Source organism: Apiospora aurea, assembly GCF_038362705.1.
Source record: "Apiospora aurea strain CBS 24483 chromosome Unknown utg000005l_segment0_segment0, whole genome shotgun sequence".
NCBI classification, from domain to species: Eukaryota; Fungi; Ascomycota; class Sordariomycetes; order Amphisphaeriales; family Apiosporaceae; genus Apiospora; species Apiospora aurea.
Window position 1 is genome coordinate 4,171,007 of NW_027117392.1, and position 26,459 is coordinate 4,197,465.

Sequence of the window (26,459 nt, forward strand, 5' to 3'; positions counted from 1 at the left end):
CCCGAGAGAGTTAAAGACCCCGCATGTGGAGCGAGGAGTTTGGGAGTATACCGGCATCTTGACTATTTGTATGGTACAGTTGTACTAGCATATGTCTTGATAAATTGATTCATAGGTTGACGTTTTGGAATACGTTTCGTGCTGATACGTTCCTTGGGGGAGTTTAGAATACTCCGCCGCCAATAATAAATAATCGTTCCTCCTCACGTTTTGCCCACTGTATCACCCGGTTCGCCCCCTGTGTCATGACGTGCCGCGACGCGTTTGGCCCAGCCACACAGTAGAACTCGAAGACGGGCGTGACCCAAGCCAGCGAGGTCGAGTCTGTCCCCACGCAGTGTATCACTTTAAGATGCGCGTGTTTGGCGTGCACGGTGGCGTGCATATTGTGGTAGAGCGACATCAGCCGGCGGTGCGAGACCGGGTCGCTAAAGGTCGGGTCCAGCGCGGACATGCAGAACTGCACATTCGCCTTGCTCTTGAAGAGGAAGTGGCTAATCTGGAGGGCGGGAGCTACCTCGGCCACCTTGGGCCGGCCTTGGCGCGCTGCGGTCCTAATGATCTCGAGACTGCCCCTCTTCTGCAGCTCGGCGACGACGTCGTCCTTCATCTGCTGCAGGGCAAAGAAACTCTCCTTATCCGGGCTTATTAAGATGATAGCCGTTTCTTCATGGATCGAATGTGCCCCAGTAGGCGTCGCTGGGTTCTCGTCCTGGCCGTCTAGGAAATTCACATACATGTATAGATATCCGCGGTTATTAAAAGCCGGCAGGCAGAGGGGGGATCCAGTTGTCCCCTCCTCCAGCCTTCACACCGCCCGACTCGAAAAGCATATTGAAAATGAGCTGCAGATCACTGGGGTGTAATGAATGTTTCCGCGGCCGGATAACACTGACGAGCTTCCCACCAGCTACTATTAGGCCATACAGTAGGTTATCAGCTCGAGACTTTAAGAATGCGTTGTTGATGGCATGCCGATGCGATTTACGAATCTTCAAGCATTCCAAAGCCCCCCCAAGAGTGCAGATGGTGAGCCTTTTGTGAAGCTATCTGCAAGGGAGGAAAGTAGGGACTCGGTTCCTTCGAGAGGTTTGCGAAGGTCTGTCGACGGGCGGTTGGCGAATATGTGAGTAAGGGTGGGGAGCGTCAAAGTAGACAGAATCTGCATATAAAGGGCATCCAGTTGGGCCCGAAGTTGAGTATCGCTTTCCCCTAGTTTGCTGATCGCGACGAAATACAGCGGCCCTCGTGTAGCGATAACAAAACGGGTACTGCCAGCGGTAAAGCCCAGGAGCGGGTTCTTGGCCCCCTCGTAGAACGATATGATGGTTTGGACAACGCCCATGGAAGAATTGATCAAGGCCAAGTCCCCATGCCGGCTGTATATAGGCTTGCCAGCGGACGACAATATCATGTAGTGTTTCAACTTGGACTTCCACAGAACGAGTCGATCCCAATCACTCCAATCCTTGTCCGATTCGTCTGGGATGTCGTCAAACTCCTTCGGGAACTCGGACAATGTTTCGTCTGTATCCAGCCTCATGGTCTCGAAAGGCCGCACCGTGGCCGACTGCGATCTAAGCAGCTGCCAGGCTGGGCTCCTTTTGCTAGGACCCCCAACAAGCAGACTCGCCAGGTCGCCAGGTGGCCGTAACGTTGGCGCAAATGTTGCGACGCTCATGTTATCATCCAATTCGTCAGGTCCGGCACTGGGACCGCGCGTCGAAGCCAGATCCCCCGGAATCATGACATTCTCGGACCCTTTCGTGGACGGGTCATCGCCTCCGCTGGTGAAGGTGCCCCTCGTGCCGTCTGGGAAAGACAAAGTCTGGATGTTCATGGACGAAACGGCGGTCGTCGGCTTGGACTGTAAAGCAGGTCGGTCCGCCGCCGCGGCTATATGGGGTTCGTGGCTCGGTTGGGGACCAGGCCGAGGTCGAGGTGGTAAAGGGGGAGGAGGTGTGTCGTCGCCATCGTTGGCATAATGTTCTTCATCGCTAGCACGAGCGACCCCGGCGTCTTCCCTGCCAGTCCGCATTGTAGCGCAATTGTGGATATCTCATTCTTCTACACCCGGGGTTCTGAAAAGGCCGGCGGAGCTACGGGGTATGTGCCGTGGACTGGTATCGGCGAGAGATGGTTTTTCTCCTGCGGATGGCCAGGTCAGAAACCAAGGCTAAACGGCGGGAACGTTAGGCTGTCGATAACATGTTGGGCTTCGCTCCGGACTTGTCGTTCGATGCAGCCGGATGGATAAGTGGTATGGGATTTGAGGGAGCTAAAATGAAATGCCCCAGGTACTTACTTACTTACCATGTGATGCACCATTGCGCAAGACAGGGGAGGTTGACTGCTGGGCACTGCTGGGCGTGGGAGCTTGGTGGTGGGGGGGGTACTTGAACAGCAGCTGGAGGTAGCCTTGCAGAACGGGCGGGTCAGGCGCGTCAGGCCTGTGAAAGGTTACTTACGCAGCCCCCAGTACTCCCAGTACTCCCAGTACTGCCCAGGGCAGGGATGCTGCGGCGGCCCCAAGCAACCACCACCCCCCATTAGCCAGGCACCAAGCACCAAGCACCACCAAAGCAAGTAAGCACACCAAGGGAGCTCAAGGTGAAACTAGCAACGTATCCCACAAGGCTGCTGCTCGCCAATCTTGACAGCCAGCAATTCAATTTTATTGCATGGCCGCCAGGTCATTGGAGGAGATGTAGGCAGCAGAAACACTGCTTACTTCAGAAGGAGGACAACATCTCGACTACCCCGTCCCGTGCTGAAGCTGCTACCCAACTGCACTTGGTCCCAGCGGCGATGCGATTCGAACACCTCCACCTTCCTCGAACGAGTCTCAGTGCCTATACCACCTCTCTCTTGCGACCTTAGTACGAGAGAGCGACGCACACTACCATGGCTACCCTCGAGCCCGGCCATGGAGGATCCCCAGAAAGCTCCGGCCGCAACACTCCAGTCTTGCGCCAATGGAGGAACCAGCTTAGTGCTGAGGATCTCCCTGTAAAGGACAAGGCCTATCGAAAATATGCCTCGGGAGTCGAGCGAGCTTTGTCCCTCTTCGACACAGCGCTGGAAGAGTGGGCCGACTATATCTCCTTCCTCAGCAGACTGCTCAAGGCCCTGCAGGCTCGCCACTCCAATTTCTCAACCATACCCTCGAAAGCTCTCGTCGCAAAGCGTTTGTCGCAATGTCTTAACCCCTCGCTTCCGTCCGGCGTCCACCAAAAAGCCCTGGAGGTCTATAGCTACGTGCTCTCCGTCATAGGAAACGATGGCTTGTCGCGAGACCTTCCCTTGTACCTTCCGGGGCTGGCCTCGACCCTGTCCTTTGCCTCCCTGGCGGTCAGGGCACCCTTTCTGGACCTGCTGGAACAGTACTTCATGAAGCTAGACCCCCGCGCTTTGCGCCCAGCCATGAAATCTCTCATTCTGGCACTGTTGCCCGGCCTGGAGGAAGAGACGAGTGAAGACTTCGATAGAACACTGAAGATCCTTGAAGGCTTCAAACTCGCCATACGTACACCAGGCAGCCAGCATCTTACGAACACGCATTCTACAGGCGACGATTTCTTCTGGCAATGCTTCTTCTTAGCGTCGATCACCAGTCAGAGCCGCCGCCCGGGTGCCTTGGCTTATCTTTCAAGGAATCTGCCTAATCTAGGTTCTCCTATCTCGCAAGATCCACCGACAGGAAAAGCGACAGTGGGTGAATCAGACGAGGATGGCCTGACTGAAGAATTGTCAAGCATTGTAACTTCCCCCGAGCCTGGGTTGCTGATCAGGTGTTTCGCAGCCGGCCTTGAAGACGAACAGCTCCTCATACAACGAGGTTTCTTAGATATACTAGTGACGCACCTGCCGCTGCACTCTCAGGTTCTCCAGAAGAGAGTCACAACTGAGGACCTGGAATTGCTGCTCTGTGCAGCCGCAGGTGTCGTAACACGCAGGGATATGAGCTTGAATAGACGTTTGTGGGCTTGGTTCCTGGGTCCCGACCCATCCAGCCAGGAGCAGGAGACTGGGGTAGAGTCTCCTACAACGACTTCTGACCAGCAACAAGCTTTTCTTACAACAAAAACAAGCTATTTCGAGGAGTATGGACTGCAACCTCTGACATCAGCCCTGCTGTCCATGATTAGATCGGCTTCCAACAAGAACCCAACAGAACGAGCTCGGCCGTACAGGATATGTCTTTCACTGATGGATAGATGGGAGATTGGTGGTCTTGTCGTGCCTGAAATATTCCTACCTGTAATAAAGAGTGTCAGGGACTTCAAGACCACCACAGCTAGCAAAGCGGAGTTCAACGAGGTAATGCGAAGTGCGAGCGTCTTCTTCGACGGCGTCGAGAGCGGCCTGATATACGGTGAGCTCGTTGCATTGATTGCGCAAGCCATTGGTCCGGGCACTTTGACTTACGAGGACCGCGCCGATAAACTTGCGCTGGTGCAATTCATCATGGCCCATTTCAACATTCGAGAAGAAGAAATGATCACAGTCCACGCGCCACTGGCGACGTTGTCCATTCTTGCGATGCTCAAAGAGTCTCAGGAACGCGAGCAACCGGGCAAGCGTGATGCTCAAAACCGTGACCTTGGCCTCCCCGACCAAGCATTGGGAATTGCTTTGAACCTTTTAGACCTGATTCCTGAGCGCGCATTTCCGGAGAAAACAGGTTCAAGGGACTCTGTTGCGTCTTTGGAGCGTCCGGTCATAGCATCCATGTCAAATGGCGAGCTGCTCAAGAAAATTCGCGATTTCTATGTCACTGATCAAGGCAATCTAGAGGCTGCGTCTCTGCCATTTTCAGCACGAAATGTCGGGGATTTACTTCTGCAGAAGGCATCGACGCTGACATGCTTCAGCTTGAGCGCCGACGAGCCCCCACGTGGGTTGGCAGTCAGAAGCCGCTTCTTGGGCGTATTGTTGTCTAAAGTTCCGCAAGAGTATAACTTGGATACTGAAGGACTCCTCGCAGCCATGCAAGAGCGTCTGTCCACCAGAACCCTGCCTTTTACCTCCTTCAAGTCGATCTTGAGTCTCTCAAATCAGTTATTCGCAGGCGAGAGAATCCCCGAGTCCTCACTCTCTGATTTGGTCGAGCCTTTGGTTCGTTATGCGTGGGATTTCCTCTCGTTCTCCGAGCCAAAATACCACGTTGAAACAGTTCGATGTCTTTGGCAATTGCAATCTTCATTAGGGCCCCAGAACCACGACATTGAAGGCGCGATCGCTGGCTTGATGTTGAAGAATGACACAACTGGGACATTTTCAACTCGGCCGGCTGATCCTGGCAGAAGCTTCAGCATTCTCTGGTCACATACGCTGCAAGATGGTGCAGACCGGCGAGTACCAAGGACGCCAGGGCGGGATGCGAACCGATTTCGGTTGTCCGGGCAAGACCACTATGAAGTGATGTTGACCCGTCCACTATTCCTTATGCTTGACACCCTATTGGACGATCGCACGCAGCTCTTCATGGCTGTCAAATTCTGGCTCAACAATATGGTCGGCATTGAAAAACTGTTTCTAGTTTTCATAACAAAATTCTCTGAACTGGGATTTCTACGTACTCTCCCCAGAACCGCCAATGCAGAAGCAGCAAAACGGTCTATTGAATTTGGTGAAGACGACGATGTAGATACCGGTATCTACTATATGCGAACCATTTCGAACATCTTTCGCTGGGCCCCTGACGCATTCTGGAGTGTCCTCGCCACCCGAATGATCGAAGACCCAGATCCAATTCTATCCGAAATAAGTAAGTTCAGCTGCACTTTTCTTCTAATTCTTCTTCTTCGCGTACCCATCTGTACTAACCAGCCACAGCGGGTGCCGAGGGTGATCTTTCGCTTCAGGAGTTTTTCCTTCAGGTCTGTATGAGATGTGTCGCGGGCAACAAATTCTCGTCGGACCAACAAATGCGGCTACGCACCGCCCAGCTGCAACGCTGCGCTCTGACATTCCTCCACCAAATCCTACTCAACCCTTATGCGGAGTCCTTGTCTGGTCTCCATTTGGAGGATATCTTGATCGACAGGCTTCAACAATCACTCGAAGGACCGGATCCTTATATCCAGGTCTTGCTGCTGGACGTGGTCTTTGCGTCTCTTAGACTATGGGATGCTTCGCCCAAAGAGATACCATCCTCTCCGACAGGAGAGAAAAAGGGGCATCGTCCATCGGGCAGCATGAGGTTAACGTCTGCCCCAGCTGAATTCATTTCTCAACTGACCCCCCCACCTCCATCCTTATTGAAGACTATTCAGGCAGGTCTTGAATCTCCCACGAGCCGGCCCGTCTTGGACAGTTGGGTCGGGTTCTTGACAGAGTCGCTTCCGTTCTACTCGGACTCCATCTTCCAGGTTCTGATACCACTTGTGGAGACATTATGCAGGCAAATTGGAAATACCTTTGAGAACTTGCAGAAAACCTTTGCAAGCAGCGGGATGAGCTCAACCGGCACTAGTGCACCAGAGACGACGTTGATATCCCTTCTCAATGCCTTAGAGCAAGTCCTCGCTAAAGCGCATGATCAGCTCCTGGCAGAGGAGGCTAGAGCCCCAGTCGTCAAGGGTCCTGACCAGCCGCAAGGATTTCTGAGCAATATGGTGTCAGGTGTCTTCAACTCCGATTCCCCACAGACTCGAAGCGCCACTGCAAATGATAGGCTCACTGTGCTTCTTGCTTTCCAGGATGCTGTGCGTATATGTTTTAAGATCTGGTCCTGGGGGCAAGGAAGTGACGCCTCAACTCTGGAGCCCGAATCGTCGCTGTCGTTCAATTATACCTCTCTTCGAATGAGAAACCGAGCAAGACGACTGTTGGAACACGTCTTCGCTGCTGAAGCACTCGAATGCCTTGAGACCGTTGTTGACATATGGTGTGGCTCTTTGTCAACTCCTTCGAAGATCAAGCACAACGAAGTGTTGAATTTGTTGCCCGCTTTAGATGGCTCACGGCCGAGACATACGATTCCTGCCATTTTCAACGCGATATATAGTCGTACTAACCCGAGCGCCTTGGACCCTTCTAGAAAGTCTACCCTGACAATCTCGCTACAGGACACCGACCTTGTCATATTCTTGGTTGATTATGCAAGGTCGTTGGAGGACGATGCTATGGATGAAATCTGGCAGGACTGTATGGTCTTCTTAAAGGATATTCTCGGGAACCCGTTCCCACACAGGCAGACGCTACCCAGTCTACTCGAGTTCGCAGCGATACTTGGTGAGAAGGTCGATAACACGAACTTTGGCGAGCAACGGAAGATGCGAAGGGAACTGGGCGTAAGTGATTTGGCGCCTCCATTCAAGACAAGAAAGCTGATACTAAAACGTGTATAGGACCTCTTCCTCCGGCTTCTTACTGCTCTTTTTACAACCAGGCCTGCTGCTTTCATTGATGCGTCATCTTCGACGTCACAGTCTGAAAAATTCAAGCTTGATGGAAGGAGAACCTCTGTTGTTCGAAACCCGACGGAAAGAGCAGAGGATGTTGTCGGCATACTCTCCGCCATAGTACCTAACCTTCCAAAAATATTGGTCGAGTCGGACAGAGTTTTGACAGCTGCAAGCTCAATATCAACCAATGTAATTGGGCCTTTGATTCGATCCAAGGGGTTCCCTGAAACAATTTCAAAAAGCACGTTGGTGCTGCTCCAGGAATTGACTAGGTTACCGAACAACCAGAAGACGTGGAAGAAAGACATCGGGGACGCTTTCAACGATGCGCGATTCTTTAACTCTTCTGTTTCGCTGGTACGGAGCGACTGGTTGTCTCTCCTGAAGCAATGGACAATAGCCGACAAGGAGCGGATGCCTGATATCCTCAGTAGAATCACCCCTCCTACGACCGCTGGCATTGTTTTCGGTGTAGGAGCGACTTCGGCGCGGCTGGAAGCAGACCGCAAGACTCAGCTCAATCTTCGCCGAATTGCCACTCTTGTTATCGCATCCCCGAACGACACCTTTGTAACAGACTTTGCCAATATCTTGGAGAAGCTGGTTGACCTCCTCGCGGCTACCTCGACTTCGTCTCCTTCATCTACCACGCGGGCTGAGATCTTCATGGTGGCTCGGGCACTGGTCCTTCGAACATCGCCCATTCACCTCTCGCCCATGTGGCCCGTTATTAACGCCGAGCTGCACGCGGCCATCTCGTCGGTAGCCGCTCCCGACCACAGCGCGTCCAGCGACACCTACAACAACACCTCAGTGCTGCAAGCCTGCAAGCTGCTCGATCTATTGATCTGCGCGGCCCCCGACGACTTTCAGCTTCACGAGTGGCTCTTCGTTACCGACACCATCGACGCCATTTACCGGTCGACGGCGTACCTGCCCGTGGCGCTCGTCGACGAGCTCTCCGAAGAGCTGGGCAGCCACATCAGCTCGGTGCCCGCAGCAGCACAACTGGCGACGGACACGGCGCCCGTCACGTCCGGGACGAAGCAGCACCACCGCCGGCGACCCCTCCTGGGGACCCCGGGCGGCATCAGCGACGAGCTGACGGTCGACCGGAAGGAGGAGCTGGTCGCCAAGATCCTGCGCCCGTTCTTCGGGCAGCTGAGCATCTTCGCCTTTGAGAGCACGTATGCGATGGGCGCGCTGGATGAGGAAGTCGCCGTGGACGGGCTGCTGAAGGATCTCTTCGACGAGAGAAGTATCGTCAAGGCCTTGTAAGGCTGCGCCTTTACAGCAGAATACGAAACAAGGGGCTTGTGGAGTCCAAACTTGGGGGCACTGCCATGTGTAACTATTTTCATTTCCGAATTAGCATTTCAGACACACTAGGTAGTGACGTCTTATTAGCGACTAGATCACACAGACAATGTCAAAGACATGTTCACACCAGACCTTATTTATGCATCTTCTTGCTGGCCTCAGGATTGACCAGAATGGATTCAGTATTGAATAGGGGTATCAATTACACTTCTCAACAATACCATTAATCCACCTTCTCGCTCTACCTCTCGAACTGGTTTTCAAGTTGCTTCTCTATCAATGTGTCCTCATCTTCCTCCTCATCGGCCGACCCAGTTAGCAGTGGTTCCGTGTCGCCACCTGGGTCCCCATTGCCTTGACCATTGATATCACTCTCACCCCATCTGTAACCTAATTCCCCTATCTTCCTACCCTGCTCGCCATCCGTAACATCAGTGTGTCTGTGATTCTGTTCGCGGCTTAGCTCCTCATTCTGGCTTTCGACTCCCTCCGCCTCTTCGACTTGGCCCTCTCGCAGGTTACCATTTTTCGTGTCATGTTGCTTACCATCCTCTTTCCCGGCTACAATCTGGGTTTGCATCTCGTGCCGATTGGTTTCCGCCATAGGTACCTGGATTTCGTGCGCTGTTGTGAATTGCGACTCGGGTGCTTCGTCCGTTCTCTGCGTCTCAGTTGTCTTCTCGGCTTGAGGCCTCGGTGCCTTCTCCGATATTAGCTCATACGATTCATTGGCGTGCGTGTTGTTACTACCATCATGGACCTCCGTCTCTCTCGTTAACACAGATTGCTCCTTGTCTTCATTCTCGCCCGACCTAGAAGCTGTCGCAGCGCTGCCCTCCTGTGCTGGAATGTACGTGACCATGGCCTTGCTGGCTCCCTTGACACAATACTGCACCACCTCGATCTTGGGCCCGTTTGAGGGTACCAGCCTGGCGACTTGACGAAGATCACTCGTCCGTGGCAGGTATAGGGCGTGGTCCATTTTGCGGTACGCCGCGTGCATCTTTTCGAGATTGTAGGGCTCCATGCCGCTCAGATCAAAGATGGCGTCCGTGGTATAGCCCGGCCCGCCCCATGGCGGTGAGCCAAACAAGGCCGTCTTCGACACATCGACCTTCTTGAGGGTATCATCGAAGGGGGTCTTCTTCCGCTCCTTTGGTACCGGCGCTGAAGACATGGTGGCCGCAGCAGCAACGTCGTCATCATCCGTGGTAGTCCCCGACGGCGACGACGACGACGGCGAGGTCAGATACTCCAAGACCTCGAAGCTGTCGCCGTGCACCCACTCGATGTACTGGCCGACCTCGTAGAGGTCGGCGTTGTGCTGGGCGCAGGCCAGGGTGGCGGCGTCGCGCTCGACGGCGATGATGCGCTCCCAGATGCCCGACTGGGCGAAGGCGATGGTGTTGGCGCCGACGCCGGCGAACAGGTCGATCAGGGTCGTCTTGTCCGACGAGATGATCTGGCCCATGTCCTGCGCGATGCGCGTGGCGACCGTTTCGGGCGTCACGCCGAACCAGGCATCGTTGGTCAGGCGGATCCCAGAGTCGTAATAGGGGAAGATGGTGTAGCGTTGCTGCCAGTACCTATACAAACACGATGTCCTATATGAGATGCTTTTCTGGAAAACAATGACCGGCAGGCAGCCGGATATGTTGCCACCGTCTCGGGAAAGAAAAAGACGAGAAACTCACTTTTGTAGGTCCCAAGGGACTTCACCGATTTTGGTCCAGTGGTGGCACTCGTCTATCAGGGGCAGCTTCTTTGCACGCTTGAATTTGGGTTCCATGGCGGCGGATGGCGTTTTGAAGTGTCGACCACCTCGCGTCTCTGGGGTCGGATCAAGGTCCAAGTGCTCAGGACCAAACGACCGTGTACTCTCAATGAAGCCTGAACCACCTTCCGAATCCGACTTGTATTCGCTTGCACGAATCCAAAGGGACCAATTGTGATACTTGCAACAGACTCGCTGTAGCATCTTTCTGCAACTCAATCTAAGGACCCACCTTTTAGGTACTTCACTGCTAGAGCTTGGGCCCATTGGTAAGGCTGAGCAAGAGCGGCAACAAGGAAAGTGACAGCTATCACGTATCTTGCAACCTCTTACATCATTCCCTCCCCCAGTAAAACAGTCATATCCAGGCACTACCCATTCTTAAAGCTGCACAAGTGCTTAGGTGGTTGTTGACATTCGGCACAAGCATCCAAGCTTAGGTGCCATCCGCTATGTTCAACGCGCTCAATCGCTTCATATCCCGCTTAGACGGCGATCCTCAGCCCAGGAGGGATCAGCAGGGCGGCTTCGGCTTCCAAGTGCTGCGCAATGCCAACTTGGAGCTGACCATTGAGCCATGGTTCGACTTCATCGTCGGCATCAATGGCAGGGTCATCGTACGTCCATTGGCCAGATGCCGTATAAGCCACCCGATCATAGCTAATTTCATTGGTCTAGGACAACCCAGATCCCATGCTATTCGCCCAAGAGGTTCGCAACTGCGCTGGCGGAACAGTAGCACTAGGCCTTTGGTGCGCCAAGGTAAGTCTGGTCTATTCTCCCGCTGACGATTGACTTCCATGCCTGACTTGTTCATCTACAGGGACAACGAACGCGCGTCCTCCACGTACCAGTGCCCGCCGACAACCCTTCGTTGGGCATCGCCCTCCAGTACACCCCTCTGGCAACGGCATCGAACATATGGCACGTCCTTGATGTCCCCGCAAACTCACCAGCCGACCTCGCTGGCCTGCTGCCCTACAGCGACTACATTCTGGGCACCCCTGACGGAGTATTGCACGGCGAGAGCGGACTGGGCGAGCTGGTCGAGGACTACATCGGGCGGCCACTCAAGCTGTGGGTCTACAACAACGAGTACAACGTAACCCGCGAGGTCTCAATTGTGCCTTCCCGGGACTGGGGCGGTGAGGGAGCGCTGGGCTGCGTTCTGGGTTACGGAGCGCTGCACCGCCTGCCCGCGCCGCTGGACGAGCCCGTCAACGCGCCCGGCGAAACCATGTTCGACGGCGGCGATGACGGTCCGGCCGGAGAAGGGGGTCAGTTTATGACTTTCGGCGGCGAGGCAATGGGTGGCGCTCCCTCCGATCCCAATAGCATGTTCATACCTGGAGCGCAATCGCAAGGGGCACCCCCGTCCGACTTCCTGGTACCTGCCGAGCAACCCCCGCCTCCTATGGGCAATGCGCCGCCCATGGCGGCACGGGGCGCCCGACGGAAGGACAAGCACGGGCCTAGTCCGAACCGGTTGATGGATGATTACTTCGCGGAGCAGGAGAAGAAGAGCCGGGAGCTGGATGGCGTCTCCAGCAGCAAGCCCTCCAATACTCCCCCGCCGCCGCCTCCCAAAGCAGGAGGGGTTCCGCCCCCGCCAAAGGGGGGACCACCAAAAGCCGCGACGCCGGCACCAGAACCGGAGAAGGAAGCGGGTGCGGATAACGGTTAGGTGCTTGTCCTCTAACCTGACTCGACCTGCGTGTGTGGAGGGTTATGTACTACACGGAGTGATATCCCATAGAGAATCATGGCAGGCATGCTATCCGTTGATCCATTGTTCTATCTCCAGTTGCTTCTTATGTCATGGGCGAACGCTTCACGTGCCAAAGTAGTCAACGCCGTAATTCTTGTGATATTGTACAAGGGACGTGCCGTGTAACGCCATTGTGCTTTTGTTCCTGTACCATGCAATATGGCTGGTGTCTCGGTCCTATTTTTATCATCCACTGATTCTCCCCCTAGCCCGCACTCACGTCCGCTTGACCTCTACTACCTCTCCCAGCACTTCCACTTAGTTTATGAAGTTCACGCAGAAGAAGTGCAGAATCAGACTGCCGACAACATAGTCTGCGAATGCCCTCTCTGGGGAGACAGACGGGAAGTCTGCCTTGTTGGCCTCTGTCGTCTGGATGCGAAGGGAAGCTACAAAGATCGCCGATGTTAGCCCTGAACAAATCAACCTAGAGAGTATAGGGGCCACGTACCTGTGAGAACGAACTGGCCAACAGTGGCGGAGAAACCGGAGAGGAAAGCGTTGAAAGGCTGCGCAAACCATAGGTATTAGTACTTTGTAATGTCTCCTTTTCCATCCTCGCCCTTCCTGAAGCATCTTCCTCCACACACAGGCCAAAACCAATTAAGAAAAAGGCAATAGATCGCCGACTAGAAAGGGGGCAGAGGGGGGAAGAACGTACGTAGTTACCCGCCACAACGCAGTATACGAACTGCAGTCCTCCGACCACGACGAGGAAGGCCATGAACAAGTCGATCAGCTTGGTGCGCTGGGGCGTCGTCTTCTGGTAGTGCTTCAGGATGTTGGTGGCCACATTGGTCCATGCTTCCGACGAAGTGGCGGCCGAGGAGGACGACGAAGACGAGGTCTTCTTGCCGGGTCCGGAGACGGTGGGCACGGTGGTCGCGGTGGTGGGAGTCGTGACGACGGGCGCGGCCGCCGGGCTGGCTTGCGACTTCTTGGGAGCCATTGTGTGCGTATTTATTTTGGCAGAGGAATTGACGGGTCACGCTGGGTCGATTTGCTGGTAGGTCAGCGGGATTGGGAGAGCTGCCTTTTCGTGTCGGACTTGCAGCAGATGGAAACCGGGGGTTTGTCTTGTCGTCGTGTAAGTGCCGACCTCAGGTGGTGGTTCTGACTATCAATTGGAGCTGTTCCGTTTAAGGGACACGAAGCTTCAAGGACAAGGGCCAATGAGGTGCTAGGTCGGGTCTTATGGGCCTGTGGCTAGTGCTTGTGTGGGGTATCGTAGACGCCGACTAACTTATTTCTATACAGCTTCGTACGGATACCTGTGCCTCCGCGCATGGAGGGTTGGCAGTGTCAAAAAGAACATAGTCAAGTAATTAATGGTGCTAAGTTCAATTGGTGAATTGATTTGCACTGAAATGGTATCAGTCTATGTGCCAAGATGATGCTGGGCAAGCAATTGGCAATTCAAGTGCGCAGGTGGTCACATGGGGACACGATATTCAAGCCACACCTCGGCGTCTCAGCATTATGACATCGACGATAAGTCCGACAGAAGCGCCCGAAGCGCCCTCCCTCGGTCTCAGCTCCGTGCTGTCCGTCCACAAGGTTGATAAGTGCTTCGCATATCTAAGAGCTACAACATTGGAACGAACAACCATCTGTCAAGATCAATTACCGTATCAAGCCAATCGTCATCCGCCCAAAATGGTACGTGCAATTGAGGGTTAGCCTCATGGTCTTTAGGGTACGCGACTAACGGGTGATGCAGAGTCTCGACAACATCGCTTACGTTCTTGGTGCGCTGACTGCTGGCGGAGGCACCATGGGCTACGTGCGAACGGGTTCCGTCCCCTCGGTCGCCGCTGGATGCACCGTTGGACTTCTCTGTACGTACACTTGTGTCCCATCTTCCCGTGCTGTTGTTGAGTTACACTTTGCTGACGTCCGCCGTTTCTAGATGGCCTGGGAGGTTATCGCCTGCAGAACCGCCAGCCGTACGGCGTCGAGCTCGCGCTACTCGCCTCGGTTGTTCTCGGCGGCTCTTCCATCCCACGTGCACTCCGCAGTGGCAAGCCCGTCCCGAGTATCCTCAGCTTGATCTCCCTCTTTGGCTTGTTCATGTTTGGCAATGCGTGGAGGAAGACTTTCTAGAGAAAGGGCGCGGGGAAATGGTTTCAAAACAGTGGTGATTCATATCGGAGCCGGAAAAGTCGCGGAACGGGGGTTTCTTTCTGTAAAATCACTTGATAGCCTGAGGGACTCCTCCTGTCAGTCGAGAATAGGAGACGAAATCCCAACACCCAAACTCCACCCAATGCCTATGACTAAAATCTCGAGCCATTGTGCTCCCGGTCCGCTACAGTGGTAATGCGTTTTTATTCCGCCGTCGTATTGTACAGGTCGAATGTGCCGTCTACGAGTTCTCATCAATGTCTTTCCACGCCTGCTGGATCTTCTCGCGCTTGGCCTTGGCAACCTCGCGATTCGTGGCGGTTCTTTTGAGACGCTCGGCGCGAAGGCACATGTTGACTTGATGCTTCGTGTCGCTGCACATGCCTAATGACTTCCACAAGAAGCCGCGCGCATGGCATTCCTCGAGGGCGTTCATGATTTCCTCGCAGGCTATTACGGGCCGGCAGAAAGCTCAGATTAGGAAGATGCCAAGACGGGACCTGGAAGGAGCAATGGATCGCTTACCGGCATTGTCCTTTGTGTGCAAATGAGGATGCATGGCGACTAGCTTCAGGCGTGTCCAACGCAGGTTCTGGCTGGCTGGCTGGGTTGGTTATGGCGTAGCGGAGGAGGGCGCAACGATAAAACCTCGGTCGGTAGAGAGATAGAGAGATCGGCTCGGAGGGTGACCTTAGCCACTTCTCCATCCCAGTTTGGACGGGACTTTTCGATGTTCAGGGAAGCTCAGACCACAGGCAGGCCACGCTCACACTCACGCTCATCGCTCCGCTCCACTCCGGGCCCGGCAACTCCACCAAAATATCATAATTGGCTTTTGGATGGACGCACACCAAATCGGATTACCTAAGGCAGCCCAAGCAAGGTCCGCTGGAATCAGCCCGCATTGGAAAGAAAGATTGGACAAGTCGAACGACTGCATTCCTTCTCTTAACGAACACTTGCAAAAGGCTGTGAATTGAACTGTTCACGCAACGAAGAGGGAGGTTTTGACAAATACGTTGAATTCAGGATAAGCAGGAGAGATGGCGTCCAAAGGCCCGTCGCCGAAGCAGCAGCAGCGTAAGTGTAGCATCATCACCAGATCCCGCCCGTCTTTCTGGTATCAGCTTGGCTCACTCACTTATCTTCATTCAGAGCTCCAAACGCAGTACTCAAATTACAAGAATGCTCTGCAGCAACTCGCACAGAAGATTGGCGATGTTGAGCAAGAAGCCGAGGAGCACAAGTGCGTACCGTCTTTTCCTTTCAGGTGCTGTCGGTTCCGTCAAGGGTCCTTCCTCCCTTAGCGTCGGTGACCAGGCAGGGTATGGGAGAGAGTCGAGAAAGAGAGCTCATTGCTTGTCGACATCACCGCATTTCCAGCGGGCCTGCTTCGTCCGTCCTGCTCGAGTCTGCTTGAGGACATATTCCATCTATATCCTATCGTTCCTATCATTATTGACACGTAGACAGGTTGGTGCTCGAGACACTTGGCCCTCTGCCAAAAGACCGCAAGTGTTTCCGCATGATCAACGGCGTTCTGGTTGAACGAACAGTGCAAGATGTCATACCCGCACTCAACACGAATGCCGAGGGTCTGAAGCAGGTTTTGGATGAACTGGTGAAGCAGTACAAAGTGAAACAGGACGACTTAGAGAAGTGGAAGGTACGTCACGTTTTCGCCCAGCGCAGGAGCCCAAAATACTCATACCTTTTGATGCCGAGGATGAGTTGCGATGGTCTGATCTGGCCTGTCATGATCTGATACAGTTGGGCTAACGTCACTCCTCCTACAGAAGAAGAACAATGTCCAGGTCGTACAGTCCTGAGATGCTCCTGCCGATGGTATACATTCCAAGGCGTCAACGCATGTCACTGCCTAGAAGCCCTTCGGATGATTTAGGCGGCTGTTCTATGGTCTGTATGGCTGTGACAACTCCCGGCTTCGCGGGCCATCATCAAGCTAGGCACTTTTGTCTACTTCATCTGCATGAAATGGATGGTCTGGGGATCTCGTAGGTAATTACGATCGAGACCTGGCACATTGCGTCGGCCTTTGGCGGTGCGATGATGGCGATATCAACTACAGTCTCAGGTCAGCAGAGTATGGCGATGCAAAAATGGTGGTGGTGATGCGTTGTCCAAGTAGTGTATGCAGTTGTGCCAAGCCATCTCCGGCGTCAAAGGCGTCCCAATGCCCAACGACATGCTTGCCCAAGGCTATTATTGACCCCAATGGTTCTGTTGAATCAATCATTGGGTTAGACGCCGCCGTTCAAGATGTGGCTTTTTCAAGTGGTCACAAATGGACCATATACACGAGGCAGCTAATCAAGAACTCGTATGCAAACCCTTCTAGAGAGCATTGCTGTTCCTTTTTTTTTACCTGCCTCTCCAGGTGTCTCCCAATCATTCCCGGCCCAAAGATGCTGTCCGACATGGTTGGGTAGTACACGCTTCGGCAAATCATGCCATGAGCGGGGAGTTCGGCTTTGTGCGATCACTTTATACCACAGACACATGACAAAACACCACGCGTACCCATGTTCGAGCGGTATTGCCGTGGGTGGTACAAAGTCGGAATAGAACACTGACCCCCGAAGCCACATCCACGCACACCTTTACTTACACATAGGAATCGCTCCACCGAGAAAGGAAACTGCAACTTGGACGGGTGAGACCTGCAGGGGGGTGGGGTGCCCTGGAAAAGTGCTTTTCTCATGCTATAAAAGTCTGAGTCCCGATTGTGATATCGAGTTGATGGCAGTATCCATGTACATGTCCACCCCGTCAGTGCAATGACCACGCTTATGAATATTGCCCATGTAGCTCGGGGACTGGGCAGCCCCGTACCGCAGCCGGCAAGCAATCCCATTGCAGAAGGAACTAGTTCTGCTATTTGTGTGTGTAGTGTGCTATGTGTGATGGAGACGGTTCATATGCAACTGTGCCCAAACATCGGGCTTGCCGCACCATGGCTTCCGGTAGCGTTGCCATCCCTACTCGATCGAGGGTGCTGTCTACGCTTGCCGAACCGATAACTCGGGATGGAAATGAATTGGCTACGAGATGCCCTTCCAGAACGCAAGAACAGTTCCACTTGGAGAAGATGCAACAGGGTTTCTGGACGTTCTGTCCTGGCAAAGTAACGAATAAGAGGTTTAGGTGGTTGGTTTGAACGACACCACCATCAACGATTGGGCACCACACAGAGAAAGAGGGGTCGGGTCTGTCGGACGCAGTTGGGTCGCATGGGCGTAGAGTATCTGCATGTCCGGCTTATCCAGGGATTCCTGCATGCTGCTGCCGAGGGTATGGCATGGCGAGGACAGCCCCTAGTGCGCTGGGTACAGTCTGCAGACTTCACACCCACCACCCGTGAGGCGATCTGTTTTGCAAAACATCACATCAAATACCTAGTCTGTGACGTGAAAGCGGCAGCAATCGCCGTCGTTCCCAGCCTGGTTGAACAAGCAGGCACTGGGGCACCGAGTCACAAGACTCGTGAGCTGGCCGTAACCGCCAACTCCCAAAGTGACCAGTTGGAAGAAATTGGCACCGGGCATGCCAATCAGAAAAAAGGAATTCGATAATAATACCCTATTGGCCGACCCACATTCAGTTTTCGCGTATCGTTGCCCCGGCCAAAACCAGCCTTATGGCGAAGCAGGCCGGCTTATCCCATCCCATACGAGCTTTTCTGGCCAGTTGTTGCGAACACCGGCAGCTTTCCAGAATTGGAACACCAAGCTGCCCTGTTAGAGGCTGCTGCAGGAGTCTCCCATCTAGCCTGAATTGTCAAATCAGCAATGGATCAATCCACCCACTCACAGCTTGTACCGGTTGGTCCCCTGGCTGGCCCGGTAAAAAGTACATAGCAAGTCCTCGATCGAGGGAAGGCCATACCATGCTCGGGCCCGCAAGGGAAACGCATGAACAATGTTTTTGCCTCTTCTCTTTCTTATCATGTGGTGATCAAGAGTAACGCCACCTGTGGGTGTATACTACCAAGGCATAACCCTAGTCGGGCAATGCCTTCACCGCCTCCACCACCCGCCGCTGAGAGTCTCGTGCTGTCCATGCCCAGGGTTAACAGAGCCCACGGTAGACATAATGAATCCTTTCTCTTCGCGGTACAATGTCCTGGGATGCAAAAGACGTCTTCTGGAAACTGCGAAACTAAGGCACGTCGAACACATGGTCACATTCCATGTCCTCGTAAGGAGTATGCACTTATACCAGGATTACGATGGGTGACCAAAGAGCAAGAACCAGGGCTGACCGGGATGTGGTTTTGATAGCCGGCCACACAATTCTAGAGTACCGTAAAGATGCAAACAAACTCCATAAAAGCTTCGAAGCAGATGTGCTGTGCTCTGACGTGGGAATGATCCAAGACGATTGTTGATAATATCGAGACGAGACGAGATCTCCATGCACCAAGGCTTCAACCGGACTTTTTGACTGCAAGTACCTGTCGAAGTGGGTATCTCGGCTTTACCCATTGAATATATGGAGTACAAGTCGAGGATGGATGAGGGGAACCTTGAAACATGGCATGGATGTGACGAACGACGAGCGTGTGATGACTGCGGTGGGAATCATAGGCCCTCAGCCCGGTGTACCGGCTCGTTGCAAGCACATCCGTCCATTCCTATGCCCACAATTTAGGTAGTCGTAGCCAGATACACACGATGCAGATTCAACTTGAGTTGGGGCCTCGCACCTCAGGATCTGTAAGCGCCGGCCGCCTGTTCGTGCTAGGCGATCAATCGTACGCCAAACAAATATTTCCGCAGCTCATAGGCTACAGTACGTGTCAAGAAAGATTAGCCCCCCCTCCCTGCTAGATCCCGAAAAACTCAAATATAGACAGTGAATTTATACCTACCAAGGTTAACTTTTGGAGAAGTGCAATACTAAACAAAGAATTTATACCTACCAAGGTCAAGTTTCACTGTCTATATTTGACTTTTTCGGGATCTAGCAGGGAGGGCGGCGGGGGGGGGCTAATCTTTCTTGACACGTACTGTATCTTCTCCGGAAGATAAACAACACAATATCACAGTTAATCGTATAATGTAGCCTCAAATGCACGGCTAAACCATCTTATACGTAAATAACAATATTATAGACCAGCCTCAACTATAGGAGTATCTATTTTGTGACTTGTGGTGTATGCAATCAACAGAATGTACCTACCTACCTAAATCGAAGGCTGGTCCAGCGCCAAATGCTTCCAAGTTAGCGCGTTCTCTTCCAATTTTCTGTCCCCCTCTCGTGCTGTGTGTGCTTAGATCTCAACCCAAGGTAGTTCGTCCCATGTAATGGCTGATGTCTGGTTTAGCCTAGCTGGGTTACTATTCTTTATCCCGTGTGGTTCCCGCCCATCACCAGCAATCACACCGAGTCTGAGTGTCGTCGGCTCCACCCTGACGGTGCGGGACTTGTTTGGTACGAGGTTGCGAACCGCGCTACGGCTCCCTGACCGCAGAAAAGTCGTCAATCAAAACGCCGCAATCATTCCCACTTCGTCGTCACTCGTCACTGACTGACGGCACTGACTGATCTTGTTCTAGTTTCCCAGATCCCCAAAAACTGCCACCAGACCAAGAGCCCATCTTACTGTAGCCGTTCCTCTTTGTCCTGCAACTACCCCACGCGACGCAGCAAGCAAGCACGAGCACCCCCTACCGGGCTTGTCTGCCATTGACTTCACGTACAGATTCTACCTACTGCCATAAGGTTCACTTCAATACCTGCCACGACCGACCTACAAAGCAGGTTGACCTAACGCGAAGCAAACAGAAGGGTGTCGTCCAGGTATGTATGCATGCATCCATCCAAGTTCCAGGTTTACCTCCTCCTACTACCACTACCTAGTGGTAACTCCAAGCACGTCGAGAAGTACTTCGATACTCATTTCCAGTCTTTAACCTTCCTTACCTAAGACCAGACTACCTACCTTACTGTTGTTACCTGCTACCTGCTACCTGCTACCTGCTACCTACCTCAAGGCTCAAGCAAGCTACTGCTCGCTCACCTCCCAGGCTCCAACCCAATCCCCATCCACCTTCTCATCCCGCAAAGCCCAGTTCAAGTTAGACAGTAGTTTGTTTGCATCCCACGTTTTCCCATCTCGCCCGCGAGCTCATTTGCTGCCCGCGACCTGGCATATCCACGAAAGTTGATCTAATCAAGACGCATCCATCCTGCTCAGGCCCTTGCATCCGTCCAGTCAAAACTATTCTGGACGACGCGCATTGATCGATACCTTCGATTGTACCGTACGTCTACATATCCAGCGGACAACGCAGACCCTCCAACAAGTCCACAACGGCCCATACCCAACCGAGTAAGCCCAGCTTGTTTGTCGCCTCAAAAGCCTCCATACTCTGACGCGACCGCACTTCCCGCAGCCTGCCCCTTCCGCTTCGCCGCTGCTTGCGATCCTAGCACGAGCTGTACTGGGTGTCCGACAAGCGTACCCTACCCCAGCCGTGCTCCGAGTACCGCCTGCCCCCATCGCGCACCCGTTGGAAATCAATATCCAGCGAACCCGGTGTAACCTCACGCGTGCACACTCACAATACCACCGAGTCGGTATATCAATACCGTTGCAGTACTAGAGATACACCATAGCCAACGTCGCTTCCCTGAACTAGGGGTCGCTTTCCATAGTGCCTTCCCTCCTTGGCCCTGCCCGTTCCTCTAACCCGGCCAAAGTACACTCTACACGGCCTCCCTGTAAGTCTCTCTACCACAACCTGCAGGCAGGCGATCGTTTCTGCGGAACGCCTGCGCGATAGAGCCACTGAGCTTCGATTCCAAAAGGAACATCAGGACCCGCAGTAACGCAACCCTCGGCCTTCTCACATACAGTACACACACACACCCCCGCCTCGCTGCATCTGTCCACGTTCTCCTGCCTCCACCATCCCACTCCTGCAACCGCGGCCTGCTGCCTTGACTGACCAAGACCCTAGGCAAGATCCAGGAAAAGGGTGCAGACCGACTTTGCATATCGCAAGGCATACCGTCATAGCCTGAGCTTTGCGACAGGGCTGCTGCGCCAGGTTGGGAACTGTGAGGTCACGTCGTTCCCGAGCTACGTCTCGACGCAGTAATCGTAGTAGACTGGGGGATCCGCTGCCGGCATCGTGCCCTTGACGCAGAACCAGAAAAAAATTTGCTGCAGCTAAGCCGCGCGCAGTTTGTAAGCCCTACCTTACTCCATTGACCCAAGCTGCAACGTGTCAGAGGCAGGGACACATCATCTCTCAACCTAGTTGGGACCTAGTAACCGACTGTGCGAGTTGGCAGACCAAGAAAAATTACAAGAAGCTACCACCCGCTGCAGGTAGCCAAATATGTCGGATTCCCCCCAATCCCCCTCCAAAGGACGTTGAGCCTGGTGTACAGTCACCCGACGGTGATGAAGCACAAATGAACGATCCTCAAGACCCACACGCCAGCGCTCTCGGCTATGAGTTCGAAGTCAAGGAGCAGGATAGGTGGTTGCCTATAGCCAATGGTGAGTGAAGAGTCTGCTTGCTTTTAATCCGATTTGTGCGGCGCGCGGTGCGCGTCAACCCATCCCGTCTGTGGTGAGGTCTCGAATCCACCCGAGCCGAATCAAGTTTGAGGTTTCTGGACCAGGGAGAAGCTGCCGCTGTGGATGAGCTGCGAGTTGCGAGCTTGCCGCGAGGTTTGAGTGGAATCGCTTCGTTAGCTTCTCACACAATTGGTCCTGCGGCTGGAGCCAGACGCGCCCTCCAAACAGATTGCTCATGTCTCACGATTCGTCGTCTAAGTCGCCGGAAGCGCAGAGCGCTTCCAGGTTGGACAAATTCGATGTATACGATGCTAATATTCGAAATTTCGCGCCAGTCGCCCGCATCATGAAGATGGCATTGCCCGAGAATGCAAAGATCGCCAAGGAAGCCAAAGAGTGCATGCAGGAGTGCGTGAGCGAATTTATCAGCTTCATCACCAGCGAAGGTAGGTCGATCTCACTCCGCGCTTGCAGATGCTTGAGCGTTGTATTAACCCTCGGTAGCTTCTGAAAAATGCCACCAAGAGAAGAGGAAAACGGTCAATGGCGAAGACATCCTATTTGCGATGACGTCTCTTGGGTTTGAGAACTATGCTGAAGCCCTCAAGATATACCTATCTAAATACCGAGAGGTAGGAATCCCTCCCCCATCACGCCGCGGCCCATAGACATGCGATGTCGAGGACCTCGGCCGGCCTGCTTCTTGTTCCTTTCTATCCACGCGTGTTGTCTCATCACTGACCAATGCTTAGCAGTCACAGTCAAATCGTGGCGACAACCAGCAAGCCAGACCAAGCAGCCAGGGATACGGAGCGAGTGCCGCTGGTGGTGGTGCGGCGGCGGGGGCGTCTGGCTTCCAGAGTGGTGAGGCTGGAGGTTTGGCTGAAGGGGGCGAGAACTACCTGTACAGTGCCCAAGGCGGGCACAACGGCGCGGCTGGTGAGACCTATTAAGCCCTCAGGCCCAGCGTCCGATCCCTGCTCCGGTGTCCAGCCCATCACTACCTGGCTGGCAGAACTTGCTGTGCACAGTGGCCATCACCGACGATGGAGTTTGTCTTCTACGTGTGTATAAGTAAAGGGTTGGAGGGGAAAGAGGAGATATTTTTTGGGCCGGAGGGAAACAAACATACACGCCTTGACTCGGAGTTGACTACAGGGATTCGGTACTTGTAAATGAAGATGGCTGGGAGGGTCTTTTTCAGTGGACGAAGTGGCGGACATGCGGCGGGAAAAGCAAAGGTCTCCTATTGTGTTTATTTTATTTATTTGTTTTCGTAGATTCCCCGGGGCACTTCCCCTTTACGAATGCTTGGCCTGTTGAAAGGACTTGAGTATAGGGTCTGGGGTTTGGCAGTAGCTCCGGCCTCGAGGTTGGAGAGGATGGACAATCACATTCTCTTTTGAATCCACCATAATCCAGCCAGATACAAAGTCTATATAGCTTTTTGAATTGTCTTACTTGTTCGTTCACACATCCCTGACGTTGGTTCTCTTGCGTCTAGCTAGACCCCAGCATGCTATCAGATAGATATCCTGTATCTACTATCAATATATATATATACCCGTGCCTAGTACCTAGCAAGTAGGTCCAGTATCATTGCTTCCTGATAGGCCAGAGAGTGAGTGAAGACAGCCCAGCCCAGGCAAAGTCAAGGATCGAGGATCGAGGGTCGAGGGTCCGTGCGGGGCGTAGGGTCCCCTCCCCCACCATTTTTCGTCACTCACTCGATGGCTTGGTTGCTTGGGTCCACCTCTTAACAAAAATTTGGGCAGAGGCAAAAGAAGTTTGTTTCTCCAGCGACACTTTTCTAGGTTCCAATCTCCGTTTCGAGTCGCGTGCCCATCGAGACCCTCAAGTCGTGACCATCCAACCAATCCTCCTGTCATCCCTATAGACGTGTGCTGAATTATGTGATGCGCCCGGAATCTCGATTCCTACCTTCCTGAGTCCTGCATTTAATAGAGACGCGATTCGAGCCGAGTCGAGAGACCACACCAGACAAGACTCCGCTTGCCATCTTGCTGCCTGGCCCAAATGCAGTCTGCCGTCGCCGCAACCACAACCGCCACCCAGCTGGCTCGCTCTGCTGCAAAGCCTGCTACACCGCTCAAGCCCATTCTCAAAACGGCTTCCTCCACGTTGGGGAAAAGGAGGGCTCTGGAAGACGATGACCTTCCTAGCGATGGTAGCAGCACAGATCACCCCCAAAGCCCACGCAAACGCCAAAGGGTCGAGTTCGACATGAATCTTGAAATCCACGAGGTCGGCGCCAGAACCGTCGAGGAGATCAAGAAAGAGATCTGCAAAGCACTCGATGGCCATGCTCACGGAGACGATGAAGACTACGACATCTTGAAAGAAGCCGTTGCCGGCCGACAACGGATCTACGATGCCGACGACGATGACTACGACGACGAACTCGACAAAATACTACCCGAGAGGCGGCGCCAGGAACTCATGGGCTACATGCTCGCATTGACAGGCTTTGTGCCTCGTCTCGGCCGGTCGGCGTCCGGGCTGGTGAAAAGCGTGCTGCGGTGCCAGTGGTTGGGTCGTGATGACCAATTCGCCACCGTCTACACCCAGTTCCTCGGAGCGCTGGTGAGCGCGCAAGGCTCTTACCTCAACCTTGTCCTCGAAATGCTGGTAGACAAGTTTGGCAACTCGCGGCCGGCCGACTGGGCTATACCCGACTTCCCAACCGTCACCCGGGAACGTATGCAAGATCGACTCCATCAGGCTGTGTGCTACCTTCTTCGCGTCTTTCCCGCCGCAAATGTCGTCTTGGGACAGGTCATTGTCAGCAAGTTCCCCTACCACGATGAGTCGAGTCGCGTCCACTTGGCTTACGTCGACAATCTTTTGCGCTTGCGCAAGTATGCCTCCCAACTCCAGACGGACATTACCGACCTCATCACCAACCGTCTAGTGCATATCGATGTAAAGATGCAAATGGATATGGACGACCTTGATGACCGGCTCACTGCTATGGTTTTGATGGCTCTTCGTTCAGCCCAGGCCAATGGAGAATTGCCCGCCGATGACGACGATGACGAGAGTGATGCCGAGTCAGTGGACAGTGACGATGAGGAGGACGAATTCAACCAAATCAAGTCCGTCAAGGAAAGCATCGAGAAACTCGACGTGACCCTGGACAAACTGTTCAGGCTTTACACGCCGTACTTCGACGATCCGGACTCGCCCGAGGCCTTGTCGACATTCGAGACCCTCCTCAACGAATTCTCCCACATCGTTCTTCCTGCCTACAAATCCCGCCACACGCAATTCTTGGTGTTTCACTTCGCACAGCAGTCTGAAACGTTGCTGGACTTATTCTGCGGGACATTGATTAACACTGCTTTCGAGTCCAACCGGCCGCTTGTGTTGCGCCAGGCGGCGTCGGCCTACCTCGCTAGCTTTGTAGCTCGTGGTGCCATGGTGCCCGGTAAACATGTCCGTTTGGTGTTCGAGGTACTGGGTCATCACCTAGACAAGATGCGCACGACCTACGAAGTCAACTGCAGGGGACCTGATGTCAGGCGTTATGCCTCTTTCTACTCTCTGACGCAGGCCTTGATGTATATATTTTGCTTCCGCTGGAAGGATCTCATCCAAGAGGTCCCTGAAGATGTTGATGAGGATGAGCTGTCGTCGTACCTGGACCAGGACATCACGTGGATACCAGAGGTGAAAGAGGTTCTTCGACGCAACATCTACTCTAAGCTCAACCCGCTCAAGGTCTGCTCGCCTGCAATCGTCGAGCAATTCGCACCTCTCGCTCACCGGTTACGTTTCATGTACGTCTATCCTCTTATCGAGGCCAACAAGCGTCTGCGGCTATCACAGTTCGTTTCGACTTCGTATGCGAACGGTGGCGCGCTGCGAGAGTCGGGGCTCGACCTCAACGACGAGAGCTGGCAGCAGCTCGATTCATATTTCCCGTTTGATCCATACCAACTACCAACGAGCAAGCATTGGGTCGAGGGAGACTATCTGCCATGGAGGAACATTCCCGGCCTGAATCCTGACGAGGAGGAGGACAGTGACGAGGAGGAAGTAGTTGAGGAGGAGATTGACGAAGATACGGCAACGGATGGTGAGGACGGTCGGGATGACTAAGTGCCTGCATTCCCCAACAGCGCCACTTTTCCGACTGGTATTTGCATTGTTACTATTGGCACTGGCGTTTTCGGCTGCATCAAAGGGGTGTTCAAAAAAAATAAGGCCTGATTTGAGGTTACATCTGGAAGGCCATATGGATTCAGGCGTTAGGAGGGAGATATCCAGCTTTGTCAGCATGAGTCCTACGACGCTATTTTCCGCAGAGTAGCAATCCAGCGCATCTCTCAGCTACCCGTGCTATTAACCAACTGTGACGCACGTCTTTCATCATATGTTTCGAGACCTCCAAGGGCAGGAAGCAGTATTAACCAAGTGAACAGTACGATCTAAACCCTTCATCGAGATTTGTGCCTCCCGGTAGTCCATGCCACTCTATCTGTC

The 26,459-nt window shown here is 53.6% G+C and overlaps 11 protein-coding genes across 11 annotated transcripts; 6 read left to right on the plus strand and 5 right to left on the minus strand.

Annotated features, from left to right (window-relative positions):
- Positions 1–163: 163 nt before the first annotated feature.
- On the minus strand, positions 164–739 carry PG986_007848 (Vacuolar fusion protein mon-1; the record flags this gene model as incomplete). Its single annotated transcript, XM_066844070.1, has 1 exon — positions 164–739. The coding sequence occupies one exon, from the start codon at positions 737–739 to the stop codon at positions 164–166; it is 576 nt and encodes a 191-aa protein (XP_066700182.1).
- A 255-nt stretch (positions 740–994) lies between these two features.
- Positions 995–2,038, minus strand: PG986_007849 (uncharacterized protein; the record flags this gene model as incomplete). Its single annotated transcript, XM_066844071.1, has 1 exon — positions 995–2,038. The coding sequence occupies one exon, from the start codon at positions 2,036–2,038 to the stop codon at positions 995–997; it is 1,044 nt and encodes a 347-aa protein (XP_066700183.1).
- An 866-nt stretch (positions 2,039–2,904) lies between these two features.
- Positions 2,905–8,690, plus strand: PG986_007850 (protein dopey; the record flags this gene model as incomplete). Its single annotated transcript, XM_066844072.1, has 3 exons — positions 2,905–5,770; positions 5,839–7,298; positions 7,356–8,690. The coding sequence occupies 3 exons, from the start codon at positions 2,905–2,907 to the stop codon at positions 8,688–8,690; spliced, it is 5,661 nt and encodes a 1,886-aa protein (XP_066700184.1).
- Positions 8,691–8,973: 283 nt separating this feature from the next.
- Positions 8,974–10,521, minus strand: PG986_007851 (Trimethylguanosine synthase; the record flags this gene model as incomplete). The annotated part of the gene is made up of 2 exons (XM_066844073.1): positions 8,974–10,318; positions 10,427–10,521. 2 exons carry the CDS (start codon positions 10,519–10,521, stop codon positions 8,974–8,976), a joined length of 1,440 nt encoding a protein of 479 aa, XP_066700185.1.
- Positions 10,522–10,958: 437 nt separating this feature from the next.
- Positions 10,959–12,190, plus strand: PG986_007852 (uncharacterized protein; the record flags this gene model as incomplete). Its single annotated transcript, XM_066844074.1, has 3 exons — positions 10,959–11,123; positions 11,185–11,268; positions 11,330–12,190. 3 exons carry the CDS (start codon positions 10,959–10,961, stop codon positions 12,188–12,190), a joined length of 1,110 nt encoding a protein of 369 aa, XP_066700186.1.
- Positions 12,191–12,532: 342 nt separating this feature from the next.
- Positions 12,533–13,223, minus strand: PG986_007853 (uncharacterized protein; the record flags this gene model as incomplete). The annotated part of the gene is made up of 3 exons (XM_066844075.1): positions 12,533–12,663; positions 12,726–12,783; positions 12,936–13,223. The coding sequence occupies 3 exons, from the start codon at positions 13,221–13,223 to the stop codon at positions 12,533–12,535; spliced, it is 477 nt and encodes a 158-aa protein (XP_066700187.1).
- Positions 13,224–13,930: 707 nt separating this feature from the next.
- Positions 13,931–14,377, plus strand: PG986_007854 (uncharacterized protein; the record flags this gene model as incomplete). Its single annotated transcript, XM_066844076.1, has 3 exons — positions 13,931–13,933; positions 13,995–14,112; positions 14,184–14,377. 3 exons carry the CDS (start codon positions 13,931–13,933, stop codon positions 14,375–14,377), a joined length of 315 nt encoding a protein of 104 aa, XP_066700188.1.
- Positions 14,378–14,639: 262 nt separating this feature from the next.
- Positions 14,640–14,957, minus strand: PG986_007855 (uncharacterized protein; the record flags this gene model as incomplete). Its single annotated transcript, XM_066844077.1, has 2 exons — positions 14,640–14,848; positions 14,924–14,957. 2 exons carry the CDS (start codon positions 14,955–14,957, stop codon positions 14,640–14,642), a joined length of 243 nt encoding a protein of 80 aa, XP_066700189.1.
- Positions 14,958–15,441: 484 nt separating this feature from the next.
- Positions 15,442–16,163, plus strand: PG986_007856 (uncharacterized protein; the record flags this gene model as incomplete). The annotated part of the gene is made up of 3 exons (XM_066844078.1): positions 15,442–15,478; positions 15,554–15,644; positions 15,872–16,163. The coding sequence occupies 3 exons, from the start codon at positions 15,442–15,444 to the stop codon at positions 16,161–16,163; spliced, it is 420 nt and encodes a 139-aa protein (XP_066700190.1).
- A 5,340-nt stretch (positions 16,164–21,503) lies between these two features.
- PG986_007857 (uncharacterized protein) lies at positions 21,504–22,906 on the plus strand (the record flags this gene model as incomplete). The annotated part of the gene is made up of 5 exons (XM_066844079.1): positions 21,504–21,614; positions 21,722–21,932; positions 22,223–22,399; positions 22,458–22,585; positions 22,706–22,906. Coding segments are annotated over 5 exons (828 nt in total), but the record flags the coding sequence as incomplete, so codon positions are not given.
- Positions 22,907–23,990: 1,084 nt separating this feature from the next.
- On the plus strand, positions 23,991–26,075 carry PG986_007858 (RNA polymerase I specific transcription initiation factor RRN3; the record flags this gene model as incomplete). The annotated part of the gene is made up of 1 exon (XM_066844080.1): positions 23,991–26,075. The coding sequence occupies one exon, from the start codon at positions 23,991–23,993 to the stop codon at positions 26,073–26,075; it is 2,085 nt and encodes a 694-aa protein (XP_066700192.1).
- Positions 26,076–26,459: the final 384 nt, after the last annotated feature.